This window comes from Salvelinus namaycush, chromosome 19 (assembly GCF_016432855.1).
Source record: "Salvelinus namaycush isolate Seneca chromosome 19, SaNama_1.0, whole genome shotgun sequence".
NCBI lineage: Eukaryota > Metazoa > Chordata > Actinopteri > Salmoniformes > Salmonidae > Salvelinus > Salvelinus namaycush.
In genome coordinates, this window is record NC_052325.1 from 42,739,713 (window position 1) to 42,761,590 (window position 21,878).

Consider the following 21,878-nt stretch of genomic DNA (forward strand, 5'->3'; position numbering starts at 1 on the left):
TGTCTTATTGTGTTTGGCCTCCTCAGGTTCACTTGTGGTACTTCCTTTCCCTCATGCCCTTGTTGTGTATTTGGAGAATATACATTTAGCCTAACACTTAATTTTATGGTACAGACAATTACCAGGTATTTACAGTACACTCGGAAAGTATTAAGACCCCTTGACTTTTTTCACATTTTGTTACGTTACAGCCTTATTCTAAAATGGATTAAATTGTTCAATCTACACACAATACCCCATAATGAGGAAGCAAAAACAGGGTGTAGAAATGTTAGCAAATTTATAAAAAATAAAAAACTTAAATATCACATTTACATAAGTATTCAGATCCTTCTTGGGTATGACGCTACATCCTTGGCACACGTGTATTTGGGGAGTTTCTCCCATTCTTCTCTGCAGATCCTCTCCAGCTCTGTCAGGTTGGATGGGGAGAGTCCCTGCACAGCTATTTTGAGGTCTCTCCAGAGATGTTCGATCGGGTTCAAGTCTGGGCTCTGGCTGGGCCACTCAAGGACATTCAGAGACGTGTCCCGAAGCAACTCCTGCGTTGTCTTGGCTGTGTGCTTATGGTCGTTGTCCTGTAGGAAGGTGAACCTTCACCCCAGTCTGAGGTCCTGAGCGCTCTGGAACAGGTTTTCATAAAGGATCCTTCTGTAGTTTGCTCCGTTCATCTTTCCCTCGATCCTGACTAGTCTCCCTGCCTCTGAAAAACATCCTCACAGCATGATGCTGCCACCACCATGCCTCACCGTAGGGATGGTGCCAGGTTTACTCCAGACGTGACTCTTTGCATTCAGCCCAAAGAGTTCAATCTCGGTTTCATCAGACCAGAGAATCTTGAATCTTGCCTCTCCAAATCATGTCCAATCAATTTAAATTTACCACAGTGGGACTCCAATCAAGTTGTAGAAACATCTCAAGGATGATCAATGGAAACAGGATGCAACTGAGCTCAATTTCAAGTCTCATAGCAAAGGGTCTGAATAATTATGTAAATAAGTTATTCCTGTTTTAAAAAATATCCAAAAAACCTGTTTCGCTTTGTCATTATGGGGTATTGTGTGTAGATTGAGGAGGATTTTTATTTATTTAATCCATTTTAGAATAAGGCTGTAATTCAACAAAATTGAGGAAAAGTCAAGGGGTCTGAATACTTTCCGAATGCACTGTATATGGAAATTATTGTTAATTGCACGGTAAGGTCTTGTGTTGAATTCTTTGAAGAAAGTACTAGATGTGCATATTTTTAGAACACAATTGCATGGTGAATACCACAGAGAGCTAGATGTATTGTGTTTGAGTGGGCTTTGGTCATCAATTACTTTCAAACTGAACCTGATGCATCAGTTAAGTTTCTATTCAGTAACAATGAAGTTGCATGGTGGTTTTGTTTTTTTGTCAGTAGGGGTTGTTTCTATGTAGTAGGGGTCTGTTTGTGGATTTAGGCAGTAAAGGGAAGCAAAATACAGATTATCCTGTATGTGCTATTTTTCCTCTTTTGGTAACTTGTATTATGGTTGTCTATAGGTTGTTGTATGTGTTCTCTTTCCTCTGTTGGTTTTATATTGTTTTTTTGTAGGTTGTAGTTGTACTTGTGCCACATTGTACTGGTTTAACCTCAGCCAGAGCTCTCTGGATAATAGCCTGGAGATTAAAAGCTCCCTGATTTTCAGATTAAGTGAATTCTACCAACACTCAAGCCAAAATCTTGGAATGCACAAATGATTAACTCTCGCAGTTCCTCACAGCTTTGAAATTACCTGTAATTTCACGCACACACACACAGTTTGAACTACAGCTGAACCCGATATCGAATGCAGGCCATTACTGAAGCCTTCTCTTTATCATGAAGGCCCCTTCCCTGAGCCACCCACTCTCTTCTCTAATGTCCTGCCTCCTCGTTCACTGGCCTCTTTGTCTATCCACTGTCCAGAGGATCGGACCACTATGGCCTCACTTGGTGATATTTGGACCACCATGTCAAATGACGAATGGGTGGGCTCTTCAGAGAACTTCAGAGTGCTTCACCAAGCTAAACGGACCATTCAAATTTGGCGAATGCTAAGTGGGAGATGTGTTGGTATAGTAGGGAGCTGTTTGTTCCACTAATGGTTCAGACTTTTGTTCCCTTGAAGTCATGCAGCAACTCAACATAGGAGCCCCTGAGAAACCTTGCTGGTTAGAGAGGAGAGGCGGCATGGGAAAATTCAGAGCAGGCAGGTTACCAAAAGACCTCTATGGACAAACAGTAGACACAACACATAAACAATGCAAGCAGGGCCATACGTACGATGCGCATCCCCTCAGCTTTATAATGACCTGTAATTGCATACACGTCACACACACACCCACACAGTAGGCTCATACAGATACACAACATAGAAACAATGCAAGCAGGGCCACACAAACAGTGCACACATGCACACAGGCTTCCAGAAACAGACACACTTATACATTCATGCAAACGCACACACGACACACGTACACCTGCTCACTCCTGACAACTCTGAAACCATTGTCAGCCCTAAGGAAGGGTTTTACACCAGCTCTCGCTCAGCTGGCTCACTAAACAACCCTCTCACGAAATCAAAGCCTGTTCACACCTGCGCCATGCACCACAACCCCCTACAAACACAAGAAAACAAACAACGAACATTCACCCATCAAAAAAAAACCTACCTCAGTCAGGTGAAGGGCGTGCTTCTCCTTGACAGAGTCAGTGCATCAGGGTCTCTCACACTCTCTCTCTCTTCCACCTGCTGCTTGTGCCAGTGAACTTCAGCCCCTTCTGTACAGCCACTCCCTCCAGCTCCTCCAACTCATTAACCAGCCCCTTGGTGCTGCGGTGGTGGTGGTGCCTGGAAGTGCTTGGAAGGAGATAAAGAGAGCCTGCACCTCAGAGCTGCTTCCCTCATTGACTGGCTGCCACTGGTTGCTCCTCTTCCGGGCTGCATGGGCTGGCGGACTCTCAACTCCCCTTTCCAAGGCTTATGTAAGCCTGAGGTGTTGGGCGAATGGTTAGTTCAGCTCCATGGCTCTCCCTTTGTGAAAGTGCTCTGGACTGTTGCTTGCCCTCAAAGGAGGGGCTAAGACCCAACCTCAACACTCGTGAGTAGGAGACCCAGCTCCCCTGCCTATCTCCCTGGTCCCCCCCCCCCTCCCGTCTCTTACACAATGGGCCGATGAGCTGGCAAGGTTGCACAGGATTTTAAGTGCTTGGGAAGGTGCATGTTGCTGCTGTAAAATAATCGCACAATAGGAAGACGAGATAGATTTGTTTATAATATACATTTGAATATTAACAATATAGAGAAAAGAAGGGAGAGAAGCACTGCTAGTGTACAATAGTAGATCTTTGTAGGTTATTAAAAAAATGTGCTCTGTTGTTGTGATGACTGCAGAGTGCATCACATTCTCTTTCTTTGAATCATGAGCTGGAGTTCATCAAATCAAGAGAGTTTTATTTCAGCATTCACTTGCTTCTTTATACAACATTTACTCATGATGTAGACATGGTACATTGTAGATAACTACATAAAAGCTAAAAAAAATAAAAAATAAATTATTAAAGGTCCAATGCAGCCATTTTATCTCGATATCAAATAATTTCCGAGTAACAGTTAAGTACCTTAATGTGATTGTTTTCATTTTAAATTGTACCCCAAAAAATCTTAGCAAAGAGAAATTTCTCAAGCAATAATTTAGCGAGGACTGTCTGGGAGTGGTCTGAGTGGGGAGGGTAATACTGAAAACTAGCTGTTATTGGCAGAGAGGTTTGTTACTATTTCTTATTGGTCTATCAACTAATTTATCGCCTGGTGATGTCACCAGGCACCAAAACTCCATCCCACCAAAACAGGCTGACATTTCAGGGAGTCTTTTCAAACAGCTCTTACGCTAAAAGAGCATTATCATAATTTTTACAATTTCACAGTATTATTCCAACCTCAGTGTGGGAATATATATAAAACACAGGAGAATCACGCTGACTGCACTGGGCCTTTAATAGGTTTCATGAAGTTGAACAATGTGTCCAACTTTTTACACAACAGTTTATAATCCCAAACAAAATAAAACCAGGCTTGCACAAAACTATTCAGTACTTTTCTAAACAAATTCCTGCATTTAATTGAGCTAAAATGGAATTGACTCCAACTAGACATAAGATAATGTAGCAACATTGCAGCAGGTTTTTTTTCTCCATCAGTACAAGTTCTGTCATTCTCTAAATGTTCAGACTCAGGACACACAAAAAGACAGACCAATGTATAAATTAAATGAACTAATCTACATAAAATGCACATTAAAACAGAAACAATAAATGTATGCATTTGCATCCAACCAAATGTCTTAACTGACTTCCCTGAACTTATTCTCCACTAAAGGTAGGGTTAGCCACGGTGGTGGTTGCCTCCTGGAATATTGGATTCTTATTCTGTTGAGAGGACAAATGAGAAATTATAGAAGATCTGTAATTTTTGGAACTCAGATGTCTGGAGTAATAAACACATGATCGTGTTTTTCATAGCTGCCGTCTTTGCCAGCCATACATTTAGGGCAACTGACATGCAAGGTTAATAAATCACAACATTGGCGTGGATTTTGACTTTGTACAATTACGTATCAAATCTTGCAAGAGTGTTTTATGAACGAGGCCCCCCCAGGTTGTGTAGTGTAGACCACTGCTGTGCAGTTCTGCCATCCTCAAAGTGATGGTTTTTATGTGCAAGCAAATGTCACTCACCTCCGACCACTTGGTCTTCTGCGCATCATTCATAAACTTGCGGTACTCCTTCAGGTCTTTCATGTGGAAGAGGACTTTGATGAGGATCAGGATCAGGATTCCGATGACAGTCACGCCTGCGATGGAGCCTCCAATGATGGCATAGATGTTTGGCAACTTGGGACACTCTAACACATTTAGGACGGACATAAACAAACGTCAGTTTAGGCAGTCCTGGAAGCTATCACGGGATTATGTTTCTGCTGTGAAAACACTTGGTTACACTTTGTTTTGACATAGTTCCCTCTAGCAGGTTAACACGCAACTAAGATGTGTCTAACCATGTTAGATCTAGCTTTCCCACATCAGCAAAGTTGCCACTTGCCTGGGAAAAAATGGAACTGATAGTTTATGGAGTATATTTGCATGTAGGGGACATTTCCTGGACCCAGATTAACCTGACTAAAAAGCTGACTATCTGATGCCCTTCAAACAATATGGCCGGTCAATTAACCCCAGCACATTTTTCTGTCTCTGTGGGCAATGAAGGTAACATGGGCATACTTTTTAGTTGCACAAGACATGTCTCTTACCTCTGGTCTTTAGTATTTGGGCGGTGTAGGTGTCCTCTCCGTCCAACTGTTTAACGGTAAAGAACACCCGGCAGCTCTCCACATCCCTAACATCACAAGGCTTACCAGGTGGCAACGTCTCCACCATCTTGAATTCATTAATACTCGTACAGGCCTGGGAGCAGTTCTTACTGAATGGGCCTGTCTGAAAGCCCAGACACTCAATGCATTTCCTGGAAGCAGAAGAACAAGAGGCAAATGGTGAGAAACGTCATTGCTCAACGTTTTCTCGCTTCTCTTTAACACTTAAAACGCGTGCTTTGATTCAAAAACTCTTTGTTTTGAGTAAGATGGCAACACCCAGACATGGTATTTTCTATTCTCCTAGTTATTCCTTTACGATCCACGGTAGCCATCTTTGTCCTGTGGCTTTTAACGTGTACACAATGGCTCCAACAACATTACCCCAAGGGGCCAGTGAAAAAGGTGGTTATGTGAGTGGAAAAGGAGGGCCCAGTCCATTTTACCCCTTGGTTATACAGGGGGTTTGGCAGGCGGGACAGGTCAGACAGTAGGGCCGCTGGTAGCCCTCAATACACTTGCACTGGTTACACTGGCATGTGCCCCTGCCGCTGCACACACTCCCGCTTGGTGTGCGACACTGCTCGTCCGACTTCTTGCATTGGCAGGCGGTGCCCTCGTACCCGGGGTTGCATTCGCAATTTTTGCAACGGCATTTTCCGTTCCCTTCAACACAGAGAAGTGATCTTATGTCAGAATTTTGAATGTAGCTTAAATCAGAATGGAACTGTCATTTAACAGAACGTAACAAATGGCAGGTGTTCTTTCTATTGTTATACATAAATGCACGCATATGTTTTCATCTATATTTCCTATGTTATCTATTATCTATATTCCCCCCCAATTGATACAGTATTTTCCTATATATCAGACTCCACCTCCACACAGTTTGTTCTGGAACTTCTCGCAGCTCTCGTTTTCACACTCGCAGTGCGTGCCGTAGTAGGTGCTGCCGCCTTGTAAGGTGTGGCACTGGCAAATGCCACACACACAGTCCCCTCGTCCTTCACACTCCGTGCCGTTGTCCTTCCGGCACGCCGCTCTCAGAGAGCTCTCGTCCTTCTCCCCGATGGAGCACTCACACTTCTGGCCCACGAAGCCGGCTTTGCAACTGCACAGAGTTTGGGAAAATAGCCAAATGTACAGATTGCTTGTGAAAACTTGACATGTCCCCCTCACCCACCGTGGTGCCTGTGTTTTGTCCCCCCAGAATATAGAGAATATAAATACAGTATGGAAAATAGATGAATCATATCAATTCATGTTTCTCAGAAGGCCATTTGTTTTTCAGGTGACTCAATGCACGCATAGCGGGAAGGAGGGTGAATCATGCATCACATATTGAATTCAATATTGACCAAATCAAAGTAAGAATGATAATGCCGTGCATGCAATTTTTTTAATATCCCGGCCAATGCCTGCCTTACCTGCACATGCCACAGTTGACTTGGCCCTTCCCATTGCAGTGCTGGTGTTCGACCAGCACAAGGTCATTACACTCACACTTGCAGAGAGTCGACAAGCTCACTTTCAGCTTGTCCTTCATACCCAACGGACCAATCAGGAAAGACATTTCACTGTCCATACATTCATCCGCTGTCACTGTTACATTGAAAGACACCTGAGAGGAATTCAAGAGAGGCATTTTAGGGTGTCTGTTTGGATAATGTTTGTTTGCTATGTATCATGTAACTAAATGTATTCCTAAAGTATAACACTTTATAATACATTTCACTAATTAGCCATTATATGAATTATAATGCTTTTAATCCTTTTAGATGCATATAAATGTTTTCAAGTAATTAAATACATATTTAATGAATGTTTTGTCAACAGTTTATTCATGCTTATTCATGAAAGTTAAGTGTTACCATATTATTTTTGGTATGGGATAGTCTGTTGCTGCTGAGCTCTTACCATCTGTCCCACTCTCACATTGTTACACACTCCTTTGTCCCTTGAGGGTCCCCCTTCAGGACAGAGCGGAGTGTAAGTGACTCTCACGTTGTCAGGGAGAGCATCATGAGTCACCGTCACTTTGGAGGAGAGCCTCTGTGTCAGAGACACAAAACAGTCTTAGAGCTGACACCAACGCTACATCACCAGAAAGAACAACCCAAGAAAATCCAAACGGACACTTTATTCCTAGAGATACTAGAGTTTCAAGTTTATGATGAACTCCAGCAGGGTTGTAAAGTACTTAAGTAAAAATGGTGTAAAATACTTAAATAAAAATACTTTAAATGTAAAACCTAAGTAGTTTTTGGGGGGTATATGTACTTTTTTTACTTTTTTTACTCCACTACATTCCTAAAGAAAATGTGCACTTTTTACTCCTATACATTTTCCCTGACACCAAAAAGTACTTGTTACATTTCAAATGCTCAGGCAGGACAGAATTATGGTCCAATTCACGCACCTATAAATTGAACACATTGTCATCCCTACTGTCTCTGAGCTGGCGGGCTCACTAAACACAAATACTGAGTTTGTCAATTAAGTCTGAGTGTTGGCGTGTGCCCCTGTCTGTCCATAAATAAAAAACAATACAATTGTGCCGTCTGTGTGGCATTTGATGTGAGGCATTTACTTGAACTTTTACTCAAGTATGACTATTAGCTACTATTCCCACTGTACTTAAGTACATTTAAAACCAGACAGTAGTATTTTACTGGGTGACTTACTTTTAATCGAGTCATTTTCTATTAAGGTATCTTTACTTTTACTCAAGTATGACAATTTAGTACTTTTCCCACCACTGAACTCAAGTAAAGTTCCACACATAATTACAGTATGATTTCTTGGAGTACAGTTTTGGTGATTTGTTAAGTTAATAACAAAAGATTATAAATGTCTTACATTGTAGGCATTTTTGATCAGTTCAACGACATTATGGGAGTCAGCTGACAACACTCCCACCTCAGACTTGGGGATCATTTTACTGAGTTCCTGGAATAAAGGTGTTGATTATGTCACAGGATTAATAAGTGCCTGCATTAGATATGTTGAAGTGTGTCAAAAATATTGGTGCTGAAACCCAGGGCCTTTAGACAACATTCAAATGAATGACAGAAAGACAGAGGAAATATAAAGGAAAGAAAGAGTCCCCTTACCCTGTATACATTCTCCATGTTCTTCGTCACAGCAAAGATTGGCTGAATGTTGTTCTTCTCTAACTGATTAGCCACTTGACCAACAGATGGGTAGTCCTACATGCAGAGACACTTAACTTGTACAACCTCAACAATGTAATTGTTTAGGGACAAATGGGCTGGAATGCAGGCTTCTAAGTCATGCTGTTACATTCACTACATATTTCTCATAATCTCTTATGAGTTTCATATAGTTTTGTTGAGGACCAATGATACTGATCTGAATGTGCCGCATGTCATCAACATACCATTTCATTGCTCTTGCTGTACAGGTTATTGTCCATGTAACATCTCTCGTCATTGGGCTCCAGTATGCCAGCCAGCTTGCCATCCCCTGCCATGTGGAAGCCATCGTCGGTGGTCAGGACGATAAGCCGAGTGCTGCTATTCCTCCAGCCAATCCTGTCCTGTGGAAAACAATTTGGGGCTTCATGTAAAATGAATGGCAAAGAGGTGAAAAAAGTATTCATCATACATTGTTAGGGGCCTGAGTTTCTCTTTCGAGTGCTACACTAGCAGTACCCTTTTTTTTTACTGCAGCCTATCGTATGGTGTAAAAATACAGAAATACATTTAAGTTTCACAACGTGCATATATTTCATCATTCTGCCCCATTTCATTGAATTATGAAAATTGTTGGAATAACAATAGGCCGACCACATCTCTGTGTGAATTTTGTGTTGCAGAAGTGGACTATTTCCCTGTTTGTCTATATAGGGCTACCTATCTACTGTACTTGCCAAGTACCTCAACTCCTCCACAGAGTGGAGCGCAGACTATAGTTTTTGTAGCTCAGTTGGTAGAGCATGTAATGCCAGGATTGCGACCCATACATCAAATGTATGACAGCATGACTAAGTCGCTTTGGATAAAAGCGTCTGATAGATGAACTACTACCACCACCACTACTACTGTACTACTACATTGAAATGAACCTCTGACTCCTAGTCTCTACATGTCTTTCTTCATTAGCTGAAGTCAATACTTTTTAATAAAACATTAATCAAATCCAACCACTGACTGTTTCCTTATCGCTGTTGCTCTAAGATGGCAACTCAGCGCGAATGCACGCGTGCCAATTGAATCGCAATCAGGAAACAGTCGGTGGTTGTATTTGACTAACGTTTTATTAAAAAGTATGGATTCAACTAATGAAGAAAGACATGCAACAACAGAGGACAAACATAGGTACACGGTAAGTGTTTAAGAATGAAAATTTTTAAAGTATTGAAGCGTAGCGAGTCGGAGGTTCATTTAAAAAACTATAGTCTGCACTCAACTCCATGGAGGAGTTGATGTACAGTACTTGGCAACTTATGTACTTATCTATGATACACAATGCTGCTTCGACAACAGGCTAACCAAAAATGTCACTGATGTTCAACGTCAGTATGTTGACAGAATGTTGATTCAACATATTTTTGCCCTTTGGGATTAGACTACTCTTACCCCACAGACTGCAGCCTGCATGATGGCGTCCAGCGTCCCTTCGGGGGAGTCTAAGTTCCCAGAGATGCGCTGCTTGTTGACCTTGCTCTCAAACTCAGTTTTGTTTTCCGTCATGCTAAGAACATGTCTGTAGCCAAAAGCAGGTTGGCAGTACATCTCTGCTTCGGCGCATGGCTTATTCAGCTTCTCCGGGTTGGTGTTAGTGAACGGCAGGACAGTCTTGTCTACAAAAGAGCCAAAACCTAGAGCAAAAGATAATGGTTATAAAAATGAGATTCATGGACACCCATGGACGTTCATTGATTTTGAGTAGGAATTGGAGCTGAGATAGACCTGGATTCAAATACTATTTGAAATACTTTAGCTGTGCTTTTGGAATGGAACTAATAGAAAAGTTCCAAAAGTGCAAACCCTGCTCACGTGGAACCCAAGGCAAACTAAAGCTAATGCAAATAAAATAATCAAATGGTATTTGAACAATTTTATCTGATCTGAGATGACGTCACCGATTCGTCCTTTTTTTGTGATGCCTTGCAGAGCATTAAACAGTTCATTTCCCAGAGTCTTGATGCTCCTCAAATCATCCTCCATGGAGTAGGAGAGATCCATCAGGTAGTAGAGATCAACAGGATAGCCCTCCACTCTCTGAAAGTCCAGCGTGAACGTATGAGGCAGTCCTGAAAAAAGCAACATCAAGGTGAAAACTGAAATGCCCAAGAGAAAAGTAAAAAGTTAATGAAAAGATGTATTACTGTCATAAAAACAAACATAGACTGCAAGGATAACAGTAATGACGAAATTGAGGACGTTTATTTTCCATTTTAAGATACTTTTATCGTGATTACATTTGACTACTTTGAATCTGTTACAGCCATAGAGTTGGATAGAGAGCTTAAAGCCAAGGTTGGTGATTTACTGCCACCTGTAGTTAGGAAATGTTCACTGAGGAGTTTAGTTATTGGCTGATCCCTGGTGCTAACCTGAATGAAATTCTGTTATCCTCATTTAACCCATAAAAAGTTCAACCCAGTTGACTAATTGGTGGGAAAAATGCTCTGCCCATGCTAAAACAGGTGTGGTTTTAGCCATTTTCAGAACATGGTAGTGATGGGAAACTGAGGCTTTCTGAAGGCTTTGGTGCTTTCACCAAATTCTGCCGAAAAATTGTTAATTACTCAGAGCTTCATTATCTGTTCACAATGCAATGGTCAGCAATAAATAGCAGCGTGTGATAGACTTATCTTTCTCCATTCTTTTCCTCAAATCTACATGGTTCAGCGGAAAGTCATTGGCGTTGTTAGCCTATAGTCAGTTGGAATACCAGGTTTGCATCTTACATTATGCTTCACATCTTACATCATGCTTAAGACAGAAGTTTAAACTATACTAAATAAAACAAATTATTTGAACAACAGTGCAGAGAGTGTGGTTTCACTTAAAACAATTTTCAAAATAGTGTGTCTTCAATGGGATTTGACCTCATATTCTCACTTCTCTGAATGTTACATAGTTACCTACTCTACCTGCTAACTTTTAGTACAAAACCCAAACTATATTTGTAAGTATGGGTTCCAGTAGAGGTTGGTGTTAAAAAGCAGCTTGGAATCCAAGAAATCACCGGAACCATGGCGAAATTAGTTGGATCTCGCATTTTGCAACACACGGTTTGAAAAAGCATGTGATCAAACAAATCTTCGGACGTCATGATTTACTTCTAATAAAGTGATACACACATCTGCACACTGCTTCGAAGTTAGCTGCTTCGCAATTTCGACCCATGCCTCAGAGATCCGGTATCAAACGTCACATCACTACATGGTGGCCATTTTACAACCCAGTTTGGCCAATTTGAGAACCCTCACCTGGTCTGAGCTTCAGATTGACCTCCTGAGGACGGAGCTGGATGGGTTCCTCCTTGTCCAATGCAGTGTTGGACAGGGCGACGTTCTTAGAAAAAGAAAAGGTATTGTCGGGAGATATGATGTCTCCTTCCATGCAGCCCCTTTCTACTAGCTGAGCCCAGGTGTCACAGCGAGCTGCTTCCTGCTCCCCTGGTTTGATGAAATTCTGGGAATGGAACAGACTGGCTTCAATTAATAAAGTACTGTGATGGAGTAGTTACAGATTTGCAACGGGATAATGGGATTCTCCATCAGCCGTTACAAGGTCATTCGTACAAAACTGTCAAAAAAAAAAAAAAATTCTCAAGTGTCATTTTTCAAGAAATATCCTCTTGAATCACTGAGATGAGCATCTGTACTTATCTATTTCATAATTATTATTACGTTTTTGAATGAGATATTATGCATTTTACCAACATTTTCACAAAATGCCAATTACCGAAGCAGTTTTAGATGTCCAAAAAAGTAATAAACAAATCCATATTTTTACTTTTTTTTTTACATTGCTCCCCCAATGAAAATAAAAATATTTCAAATTAAATCATACAATTATGATCAAATTAAATCAGACTTTTCCCCAATTTTAGCTATTTCGGTAATGAGAAGGCCATGTGGGGTAAAGGGGGTGTTTGAGAATAAGAACATCATTCTGAAGACATATACAGTGCATTCGGAAAGTATTCAGACCCCTTGACTTTTCCATCATTTTTACGTTACAGTCTTATTCTAAAACTGATTTTTTAAAATCCTGATCAATCTACACACGATACCCCATAATGACAAAGTGAAAACTGGTTTTTAGAAATCTATAAAAAATAAAAAACAGAAATACCTTTTTAAAATAAGTATTCAGACCTTTTGCTATGAGACTCGAAATTGAGCTCAGGTACATCCTGTTTCCATTGATCATCCTTGAGATGTTTCTACAACTTGATTGGAGTCCACCTGTGGTCAATTCAATTTATTAGACATAATTTGGAAAGGCACACACCTGTCTATATAAGGTCCCACAGTTGAAAGTGCATGTCAGAGCAAAAACCAAGCCATGAGGTTGAAGGAATTGTCCATAGAGCTCCGAGACAGGATTGTGTCGAGGCACAGATCTGGGGAAGGGTACTAAAAAATGTCTGCAGCATTGAAGGTCCCCAAGACACAGTGGTAAAATTGAGCAATAGGGAGAGAAGGGTCTTGGTCAGGGAGGTGACCAAGAACCCTATGGTCACTCTGACAGAGCTCCAGAGATCCTCTGTGGAGATGGGTGAACCTTCCAGAAGGACAACCATCTCTGCAGTACTTCCACCAATCAGGCCTTTATGATAGAGTGGCCAGATGGAAGCCACTCCTCAGTAAAAGGCACATGACAGCCCCCTTGGACTTTGCCAAAGGCACCTAAAGGACTCTCAGACCATGAGAAACAAGATTCTATGGTTTGATGAAACCAAGATTGAACTCTTTGGCCTGAATGCCAAGTGTCACGTCTGGAGGAAACCTGGCACCATCCCTACAGTGAAGCATGGTGGTGGCAGCATCATACTGCGAGGATGTTTTTCAGTGGCAGGGACTGGCAGACTAGTCAGGATCGAGGAAAAGTTGAACGGAGCAAAGTACAGAGAGATCCTTGATGAAAACCTGCTCCAGAGAGCTCAAGACTGAGGCGAAGGTTCACCTTCCAACAGGACAATGACCCTAACCACACAGCCAAGACCACGCAGGAGTGGCTTCGGGACAAGTATCTGAATGTCCTTGAGTGGCCCAGCCATAGCCAGGACTTGAACCCAAACATTTCTAACATTTCTGGAGAGACCTGAAAATAGCTGTGCAGTGACGCTCCCCATCCAACCTGACAGAGCTTGAGAGGATCTGCAGAGAAGAATCTGAGAAACTCCCCAAATACAGGTATGCCAAGCTTGTAGCGTCATACCCAAGAAGACTCGAGGCTGTAATTGCTGCCAAAGGTGCTTCAACAAAGTACTAAGTAAAGAGTCTGAATATTTATGTAAATGTAATATTTAAGTTTTTTATTTTTAAATACATTTGCAAAAATGTCTAAAAACCTGTTTATGCTTTGTCATTATGGGGTATTGTGTGTAGATTGATGAGGAGGAAAAAAACGATGTAATGTAACAAAATGTGGGAAATCTGAATACTGAATACTTTCTGAGTGCATTGAAAGCAAATTAACTTAACTTGTGCTCATCTAAGGACTACTCTTCTAGATTATGCATCATGGGTGAATAAAACTATTCAAAAACTGATTGGAGTTTTAACAGGAACTTAAAAATTGTTCCGGTAATGAGACATATGTCCACAGACACTGTTTGTACTCAATAAATATTATAGTTTAATGTAAACATTGTTTTATGATTTATGGACAATCCACAGCAACGTATTGTGTTTTATTCAAATTACTTTTTTCAAAAGAATTTTTTAAATAAAACATTTTAAAACTGGTTTTATGACAATCACCCTACAGCATAGGCGAAACTATCTTCGTTCTTGATTCGGCCAAACATGTATCTTCTAAAATGTTGGTGATTCATTTGAATTTAGAAAATTCTCCGTTATTAAAAGAGAAAATGTTTTGCTCCATGAAGTAATCCAACTATGTGCATGCCGTCATCTTGTCTATTTCAAGTCTGCTCTTATTGATTAATACAGGTGGGTCCACCCTGAAGTGCCGCTTGTCATGATTTGAAATAGACAAGATTGTGGCACACACATTATTGGATTACTTCATGGAGCAAAAAACATATTTTAATAATGTCGCAATTTCAACTACTTGCAACTTGACACAGACATTTTAGAATATACATGTTTGGCCGATTTGAGAACAAAGATAGTATTGCCAAGTTAAGGCTGATCAAAAATTTTCTTTCTACGCCAAACAGAAGCAATCCTGTAATGGCAAATGGAGAATCACATTAGCCAGTTACAAATCTGCAGCTAGTGATGGAGTTGCTCTGTAATCCACTCTGAATTTGTAGTAAATATGTTGGAATGAATTTTAAATGAGTAGGACCCCTAGTTAAGACCATCTCTCTAGGTTGGTTTCACGAGGTCTGACTGTCTGTGGATAGTCCTCTACAAATTATCTAAATATCAAACTATATCCATTTACTTCATTACATTCTTAAAGAAAGTAATGTACTTTTTACTCCATACTTTTTCAATGACACCCAAAAGTACTCGTTACATTTTGAATGTTTAGCAGGACAGAAAATGGTTCAATTCACACACTTATCAAGAGAACATCCCTGGTCATCCCTACTGCCTCTGATCTGGCGGAGTCACTAAACACAAATGCTTTGTTTGTAAATGATGTCTGAGTGTTGGAGTGTGCCACTGGCTATCTGTAAATTTAAAAAACAAGAACATTGTGCCTTCTGGTTTGCTTAATATAAGGAATTTCTAGTTATTTGTACTTTTACTTTTGATATGTAAGTATATTTTAGCAATTACATTTACTTTTGATATTGAAGTATATTTAAAACCCAATTTGACTTTTTCTCAAGTATGACAATTGGGTACTTTTTCCACCACTGGCAATCAATCACACATGGATACAGTTGAAGTCGGAAGTTTACATACACTTATGTCAGAGTCATTAAAACACATTTTTCAACCACTCCACAAATTTCTTGTTAATAAACTATAGTTTTGGCAAGTCGGTTAGGACACCTACTTTGTGCACGACACAAGTCATTTTTCCAACAATTGTTTACAGACAGATTATTTCACTTATAATTCACTGTATCACAATTCCAGTGGGTCAGAAGTTTACATACACTAAGTTGACTGTGCCTTTAAACAGCTTGAAAAATTCCCAAAATGATGTCATGGCTTTAGAAGCTTCTGATAGGCTAATTGACATCATTTGAGCCAATTGGAGGTGTACCTGTGGATGTATTTCAAGTCCTACCTTCAAACTCAGTGCCTCTTTGCTTGACATCATGAGAAAATCAAAAGAAATCAGCCAAGACCTCAGAAAAAATTGGTTAATTCTTGGGAGCAATTTCCAAACGCCTGAAGGTACCACTTTCACCTGTACAAACAATAGTACGCAAGTATAAACACCATGGGAACAAGCAGCCGTCATACTGCTCAGGAAGGAGACGCGTTATTTTTCTTAGAGATTAACGTACTTTGGTGCAAAAAGGGCAAATCAATCCCAGAACAACATCAAAGGACCTTGTGAAGATGCTGGACGAAACAGGTACAAAAGTATCTATATCCACAGTAAAACAAGTCCTATATCGACATAACCTGAAAGGCCACTCAGCAAGGAAGAAGCCACTGCTTCTTAAACCGCCATAAAGACTAAGGTTTGCAACTGCACATGGGGACAAAGATCGTAGTTTTTGGAGAAATGTCCTCTGGTCTGATGAAACAAAAATAGAACTGTTTGGCCATAATGACCATCGTTATGTTTAGAGGAAAAAGGGGGAGGCTTGCAAACCGAAGAACACTATCCCAACCGTGAAGCACGGGGGTGGCAGCATCATGTTGTGGGGGTGCTTTGCTGCAGGAGGGACTGGTGCACTTCACAAAATAGATGGCATCATGAGGAGGAAAATTATGTGGCCATACTGAAGCAACATCTCAAGACATCAGTCAGGAAGTTAAAGATTGGTCGCAAATGGGTCTTCCAAATGGGCATTGACCCCAAGCATACTTCAAAATGGCTTAAGGAAGTGGCTTAAGGACAAAATGGCAAAATGGCAAAATGGCTTAAGGACAACAAAGTCAAGGTATTGGAGTGGCCATCACAAAGCCCTGACCTCAATCCTATAGAAAATGTGTGGGCAGAACTGAAAAAGCGTGTGCGAGCAAGGAGGCCTACAAACCTGACTCAGTTACACCAGCTCTGTCAGGAGGAATGGGCCAAAATTCAACCAACTTATTGTGGGAAGCTTCTGGAAGGCTACCCAAAACGTTTGACCCAAGTTAAACAATTTAAAGGCAATGCTACCAAATACTAATTGAGTGTATGTAAACTTCTGACCCACTGGGAATGTGATGAAAGAAATAAAAGCTGAAATAAATCATTCTCTCTACTATTATTCTGACATTTCACATTCTTAAAATAAAGTGGTGATCCTAACTGATCTAAGACAGGGAATTTTTACTAGTATTAAATGTCAGGAATTGTGAAAAACTGAGTTTAAATGTATTTGGCTAAGGTGTATGTAAACTTCCGACTTCAACTGTATATGGCTCTCCTCACCAGTTGTTTGCACCACGTGCAGTACGCTCCTGATTTGATGCAGTCATTGCAGGAGTTGATCACTGTTTTGGAACATACTTTCACCTCCTGGGAGAGCACTAGGGGAATGGCTGACGCGCACACACACACACACACACACACACACACACACACACACACACACACACACACACACACACACACACACACACACACACACACACACACACACACACACACACACACACACACACACACACACACATGATGACTCATATTATAATTGTGAGAATTTAAAAAATCAAGAGGTGATTTTGTTGACTTTTTAAAAACGTACCACCTCTGCCCATCAGCAGGAGCAGGAGAGACACACACGGATACATTTCCTGGTGACAGAAAGAGGGAACAGCCATTTGTCACTCCATCAATCATGACCAAATGTCAAAGACTATTACAGTCATCTATATTTACCATTCAAGCACCCGCAAAAGTGCACTGTAAATAAACATACACTGTAAGAGCTCCTATACTATTAGAATCTGATGCACACATGGCCACTGTCCAATATTCTGAGCAATATCAACTACTGTCTCTGAGGGTCAATATTTGGTGGCCACACCTTGAATGAGTAGGTGTGTCCAAACTTTGGACTAGTACTGTGTGCATATGCAGTGCCTTTGGAAAGTATCCAGACCCCTTGACTTTTTTCACATTTCATTACGTAACAGCCTTATTCTAAAATTGATTAAATATAAGAAGAATTCTCAGCAATGTACACACAATATTCCATAACGATAAAGTGAAAACAGGTTTTTAGAATTTTACAAGGTGTGTCCAAACTTTTGACTGGTACTGTATATATATATATATATATATATATATATATATATATATATATATATATATGTATATTATGTATATATATATATATATATATATATATATGTATATTATGTATATATATATATATATATATATATATATATATATATATATATATATATATATATATATATATATATATGTATATTATGTATATATATACATATATATATATATATGTGTATATATATATATATATATATGTATATATATATATGTATGTATATTATGTATATATATACATATATATATATATATATATATGGGGGATTGGAAATGAGGCAGACAATTACATACTGTTGATGGAAGCCACAATCCATCAATATTAAAGCTGATCTACCCCCCCATCCAATCAAAATCGGCGGAATGAATACACCCCTGATCACCAGCACATAGAGTTCAAGCTGCAATATGTAACTTTTTGGGTGACCCAACAAAATTCATATAGAAATGTGAGTTATAGATCTGTCCTTGAAAGCAAGTCTAAGAAGCAATAGAACTGTTTTATGTGCGCTATATCTACGCTTCCCGTTTCCAAGTTTCGCTTTTGCGTCTTCTACTATTGTTTTTTTACGCCAGCTTTAAACAGCTGAAAATACAATATTTTTGGTTATGAAAAATACATTTCACAGCGGTTTACATGGTACAATGGTTATCTACACTACACTTGTTCGTTTTGTCACATGAACTGAAATTAGGATAACTATTAGATTTTTAGCAACCAGGAAATGGCAGAGCGTTTTCTGCGTAGTGCATCTTTCACTTTCATAGCAGCCAAAAACAGACAGCATCGTCGCATTGCTCGTTGTATAATTCACATGCTCTCCTCCTCTCATGCTTTCCCTTCGCTTCAGTGCCCAACACAACAGCTGTCTGTAACCAGGCAAAAAAAACTCTCCAAACTTTTATACCACAACCCCTCATGCAGCCCCTACATCGTTGTGACCATATTAGCTAACGCCATTGTCAATAGCTACTAGAACTAACCTGTTATTAAACCCGCTACAGTGTACAGCATTGTAGTTTAGCAGTAACACCGGCGGACCCGGGTGGCAATAAATTAATAAAACCGAAAGCTTACCTTGACTTGGACTTGAATGTGGAAAAATTGAAGGGGTCTGAATACTTTCCAAATGCACTATATTTCGTTTTTATTACTAGTCATTTAGTTATATTTATTTCGTTTTATCTAAAAGGATAACTTTTTATGTTTCACTATATATTTTGGTAGTCCTCCCTTTCCTCCTCTGAGGAGCCTCCCCTGCTGAAGACAAAGCCACTAATATGAACTGAGAGTAAAGGAGATAAAATGATCTTTCAAAAGCATAGCTGTTGTTAAATTAAATGTCCTCCATTGCCAGTATTTAAATTATTCATTACCATTATTTATCCAGGAGGGTATCTAAGAAAACATTTTTTTTGTTTTAAATGTACTGCCCAGTGAGGTATCGCTAACAGGTTGTGAATTGGAAGACAATCAGTCATTCAGTACATATGAGTCTACAAAGTTATGGGGCTGAATTCCTGGACATTGAGAGAACTCTTCATTCAGGAACAGGTTTGATCTGGGTCTGGGAAATTGTCCCAAACTTCTTAAATAGTTGGCTAGAAGTACTTAAGCAATTCACTCCTCTTAGGCATGAGTGATCTCCCTTTTTTGCCTTACTATCATTTAGGAAATGGTGAGAAATCTGCCACAAATATGAGTAAACTAAATTAGTTAATATTAGAAACATTAAATGCTCCACTGTCGGCTATGAATAAACTAATAAAAGCCTGATAAAACAGGCAATGAACTTTCATTTGTGATACTTTTGGATAGTTGCTGTCATTTATTTTCACCGAGTGTCTGTTTAGCTTCTTTACTTGGTCATTAGAATTACAATGTTAGTTCTTCTTATTTATTTATATTTTTAAATGTATTTATTAATCAACCAAATTATCTCAGGGTACAGTTACACATTGGTGCTAGCTTCACATTCTAGGCCTATGCTGTATATACTGTATGTGCTGTAGTAATATATGGAATAATCATATGGTATACTATATGCCTCAAGTGTAATGGGGACTTATTTTATGTAAATCCTTACAGGCTGATAAATATAAATTCTGAACCTAAATACTTGATCTCCTATGGCACAATATTACATTATTATTAGTCTACTTTAAAACATTAAACACAATTATCTTCTCCTAAAGATAGAAAGTCCCAATTGTTAAATTTAGTAATAAAACAGTTATTGCTCCTAGTAAAAAATGTATCACACAAATATACACTATAAATACAGCTGTATGGACGCTACTCACAAGAGTCATTGTGCTGCAGCTCCTATGTAACCCTCAACTCACTGTCATGGGTGTGCTCTCTATGTGGGTGACTAACTGCTTGAGATGAACAGTTATTTAGTAAAAAGCATACAGGGAGTATTTGGAAGGAAACAGATAGGGCTATGACGATACCAGTATGGCCAAAAATAATCCATGCCAAAAATGGAAACATGAAGAGGTTGATGTTGAAGCATCCAATTCTGAGTGTGTGAATAATGCGAAAAAATATGTGATTTTAATACAATAGGTAGGCTAACGCATACAAAGCAGAAAGAGGACCGTTTCCAAATAATTTACGGGACAACAAAAATATTTTCATCCCAAAGTCATCTGTTTGACCTCCCGCAGCATGAAAGATGCCGACCAAACCGCAATGATCTCTGTTGGGACCCGCAGGTCCCGCAGGCATCCCTCGGGAATGAGGCCCTCTAGTGCACAGTCAGTACACAACACTGCTCATCATGTCTTAGCGGGATCAGATGGTGACAGGGGTCCCAGCAGTGTCAGACAGCCAGGGAAGACCAGTCTACAGAGCTCAGGTGAATTTTGCAGTATACTAATATCTGTGAATTATAAGAATGTCCATCTTGAATTGATGGGTAGACCTACAGCAGCTACAGCACTGCAGCTTAAGCTTAAAGCTACGGTGTAGGATCTGGGAATAATGGTCATTTCATTTATTGAACCATTGATTCTATTCTTGGATAATGCCTCATCTTAGGAGAATCGGATTGGGACAGGGGTCTCAGCAGGGTCAGGCAGCCAGAGAATACTATTCTGTGTCGGAGCTGAGGGGAATTTTTTCAGATGCAAGACTTTATTCTCTCTGTGCGGCAAACACTGGACAAGCCAGGTGCTATTTTAAAGCAGTCTGACACACCTCCAAAGTTGATTTCCAAACTGTATCAAGGGTTGATAGAGGCTTTTCCCGATGACACAAAACAACAAAAAAACAAATATTTGAGGAAGACCTGGAAGAAGCTATTGATGATGATAAATGGGTACAGATGTTAGAATGCCCAGTCATGTTCATATAATCTCAGACATAAATTACTGCAATTTAAGACCATCCATAGAACGTACTATATGCCAGTGAAACTGAATATCATGCACTCAGAAATTGTATTACTCTGCATGAGTGGTAAAGCACAAAAGGGGACATATTTGCATATGCTGTGGTCTGTGAAGACTGGCTGAATTCTGGCAATTCTCCCTCCTATTTTTGTTCGCTTGGAAATGTTGATACTGGAGACTTTTTTTCTGAAGAAACTGTGTAACCTAGCATTTATAGCGGCTAAGAAATGCATTGCCATTCATTGGAAGGTTGGTTATCCTCCCATAATGTCAAGTTATGTATTACGAGATTGGACTTATTACCAGATTAAGGGTATACTGGTAAGTTTCATAAAGTCTGGATGGAATACAGTTCGACCAAACGGAGTCTGTATTGAAAACATGCCCACGTCAGGGGAGATACCTATTTAGGCAATCCCTAGCTGCTGGGCTGCTCAGTCCTGGCCCTGGGGTCTGCCGTCCTGTGAGTTCTCACTCTGGCCTTGGCCTAACACGCCTAAAACCAAAAAATTA

General features: G+C 39.9%; 1 protein-coding gene across 1 annotated transcript; it reads right to left on the bottom strand.

Annotated features, from left to right (window-relative positions):
* Positions 1-3,931: 3,931 nt before the first annotated feature.
* LOC120063857 (integrin beta-2-like) lies at positions 3,932-20,355 on the bottom strand. The gene is made up of 16 exons (XM_039014174.1): positions 20,271-20,355; positions 17,419-17,467; positions 17,103-17,212; positions 11,840-12,044; positions 10,484-10,654; positions 9,978-10,219; positions 8,777-8,935; positions 8,490-8,585; positions 8,236-8,325; positions 7,294-7,428; positions 6,804-6,997; positions 6,255-6,487; positions 5,823-6,042; positions 5,317-5,528; positions 4,745-4,911; positions 3,932-4,435 (listed from the first exon to the last, which is right to left on the bottom strand). Exons 1-16 carry the CDS (start codon positions 20,277-20,279, stop codon positions 4,370-4,372), a joined length of 2,358 nt encoding a protein of 785 aa, XP_038870102.1. The 5' UTR covers positions 20,280-20,355; the 3' UTR covers positions 3,932-4,369.
* Positions 20,356-21,878: the final 1,523 nt, after the last annotated feature.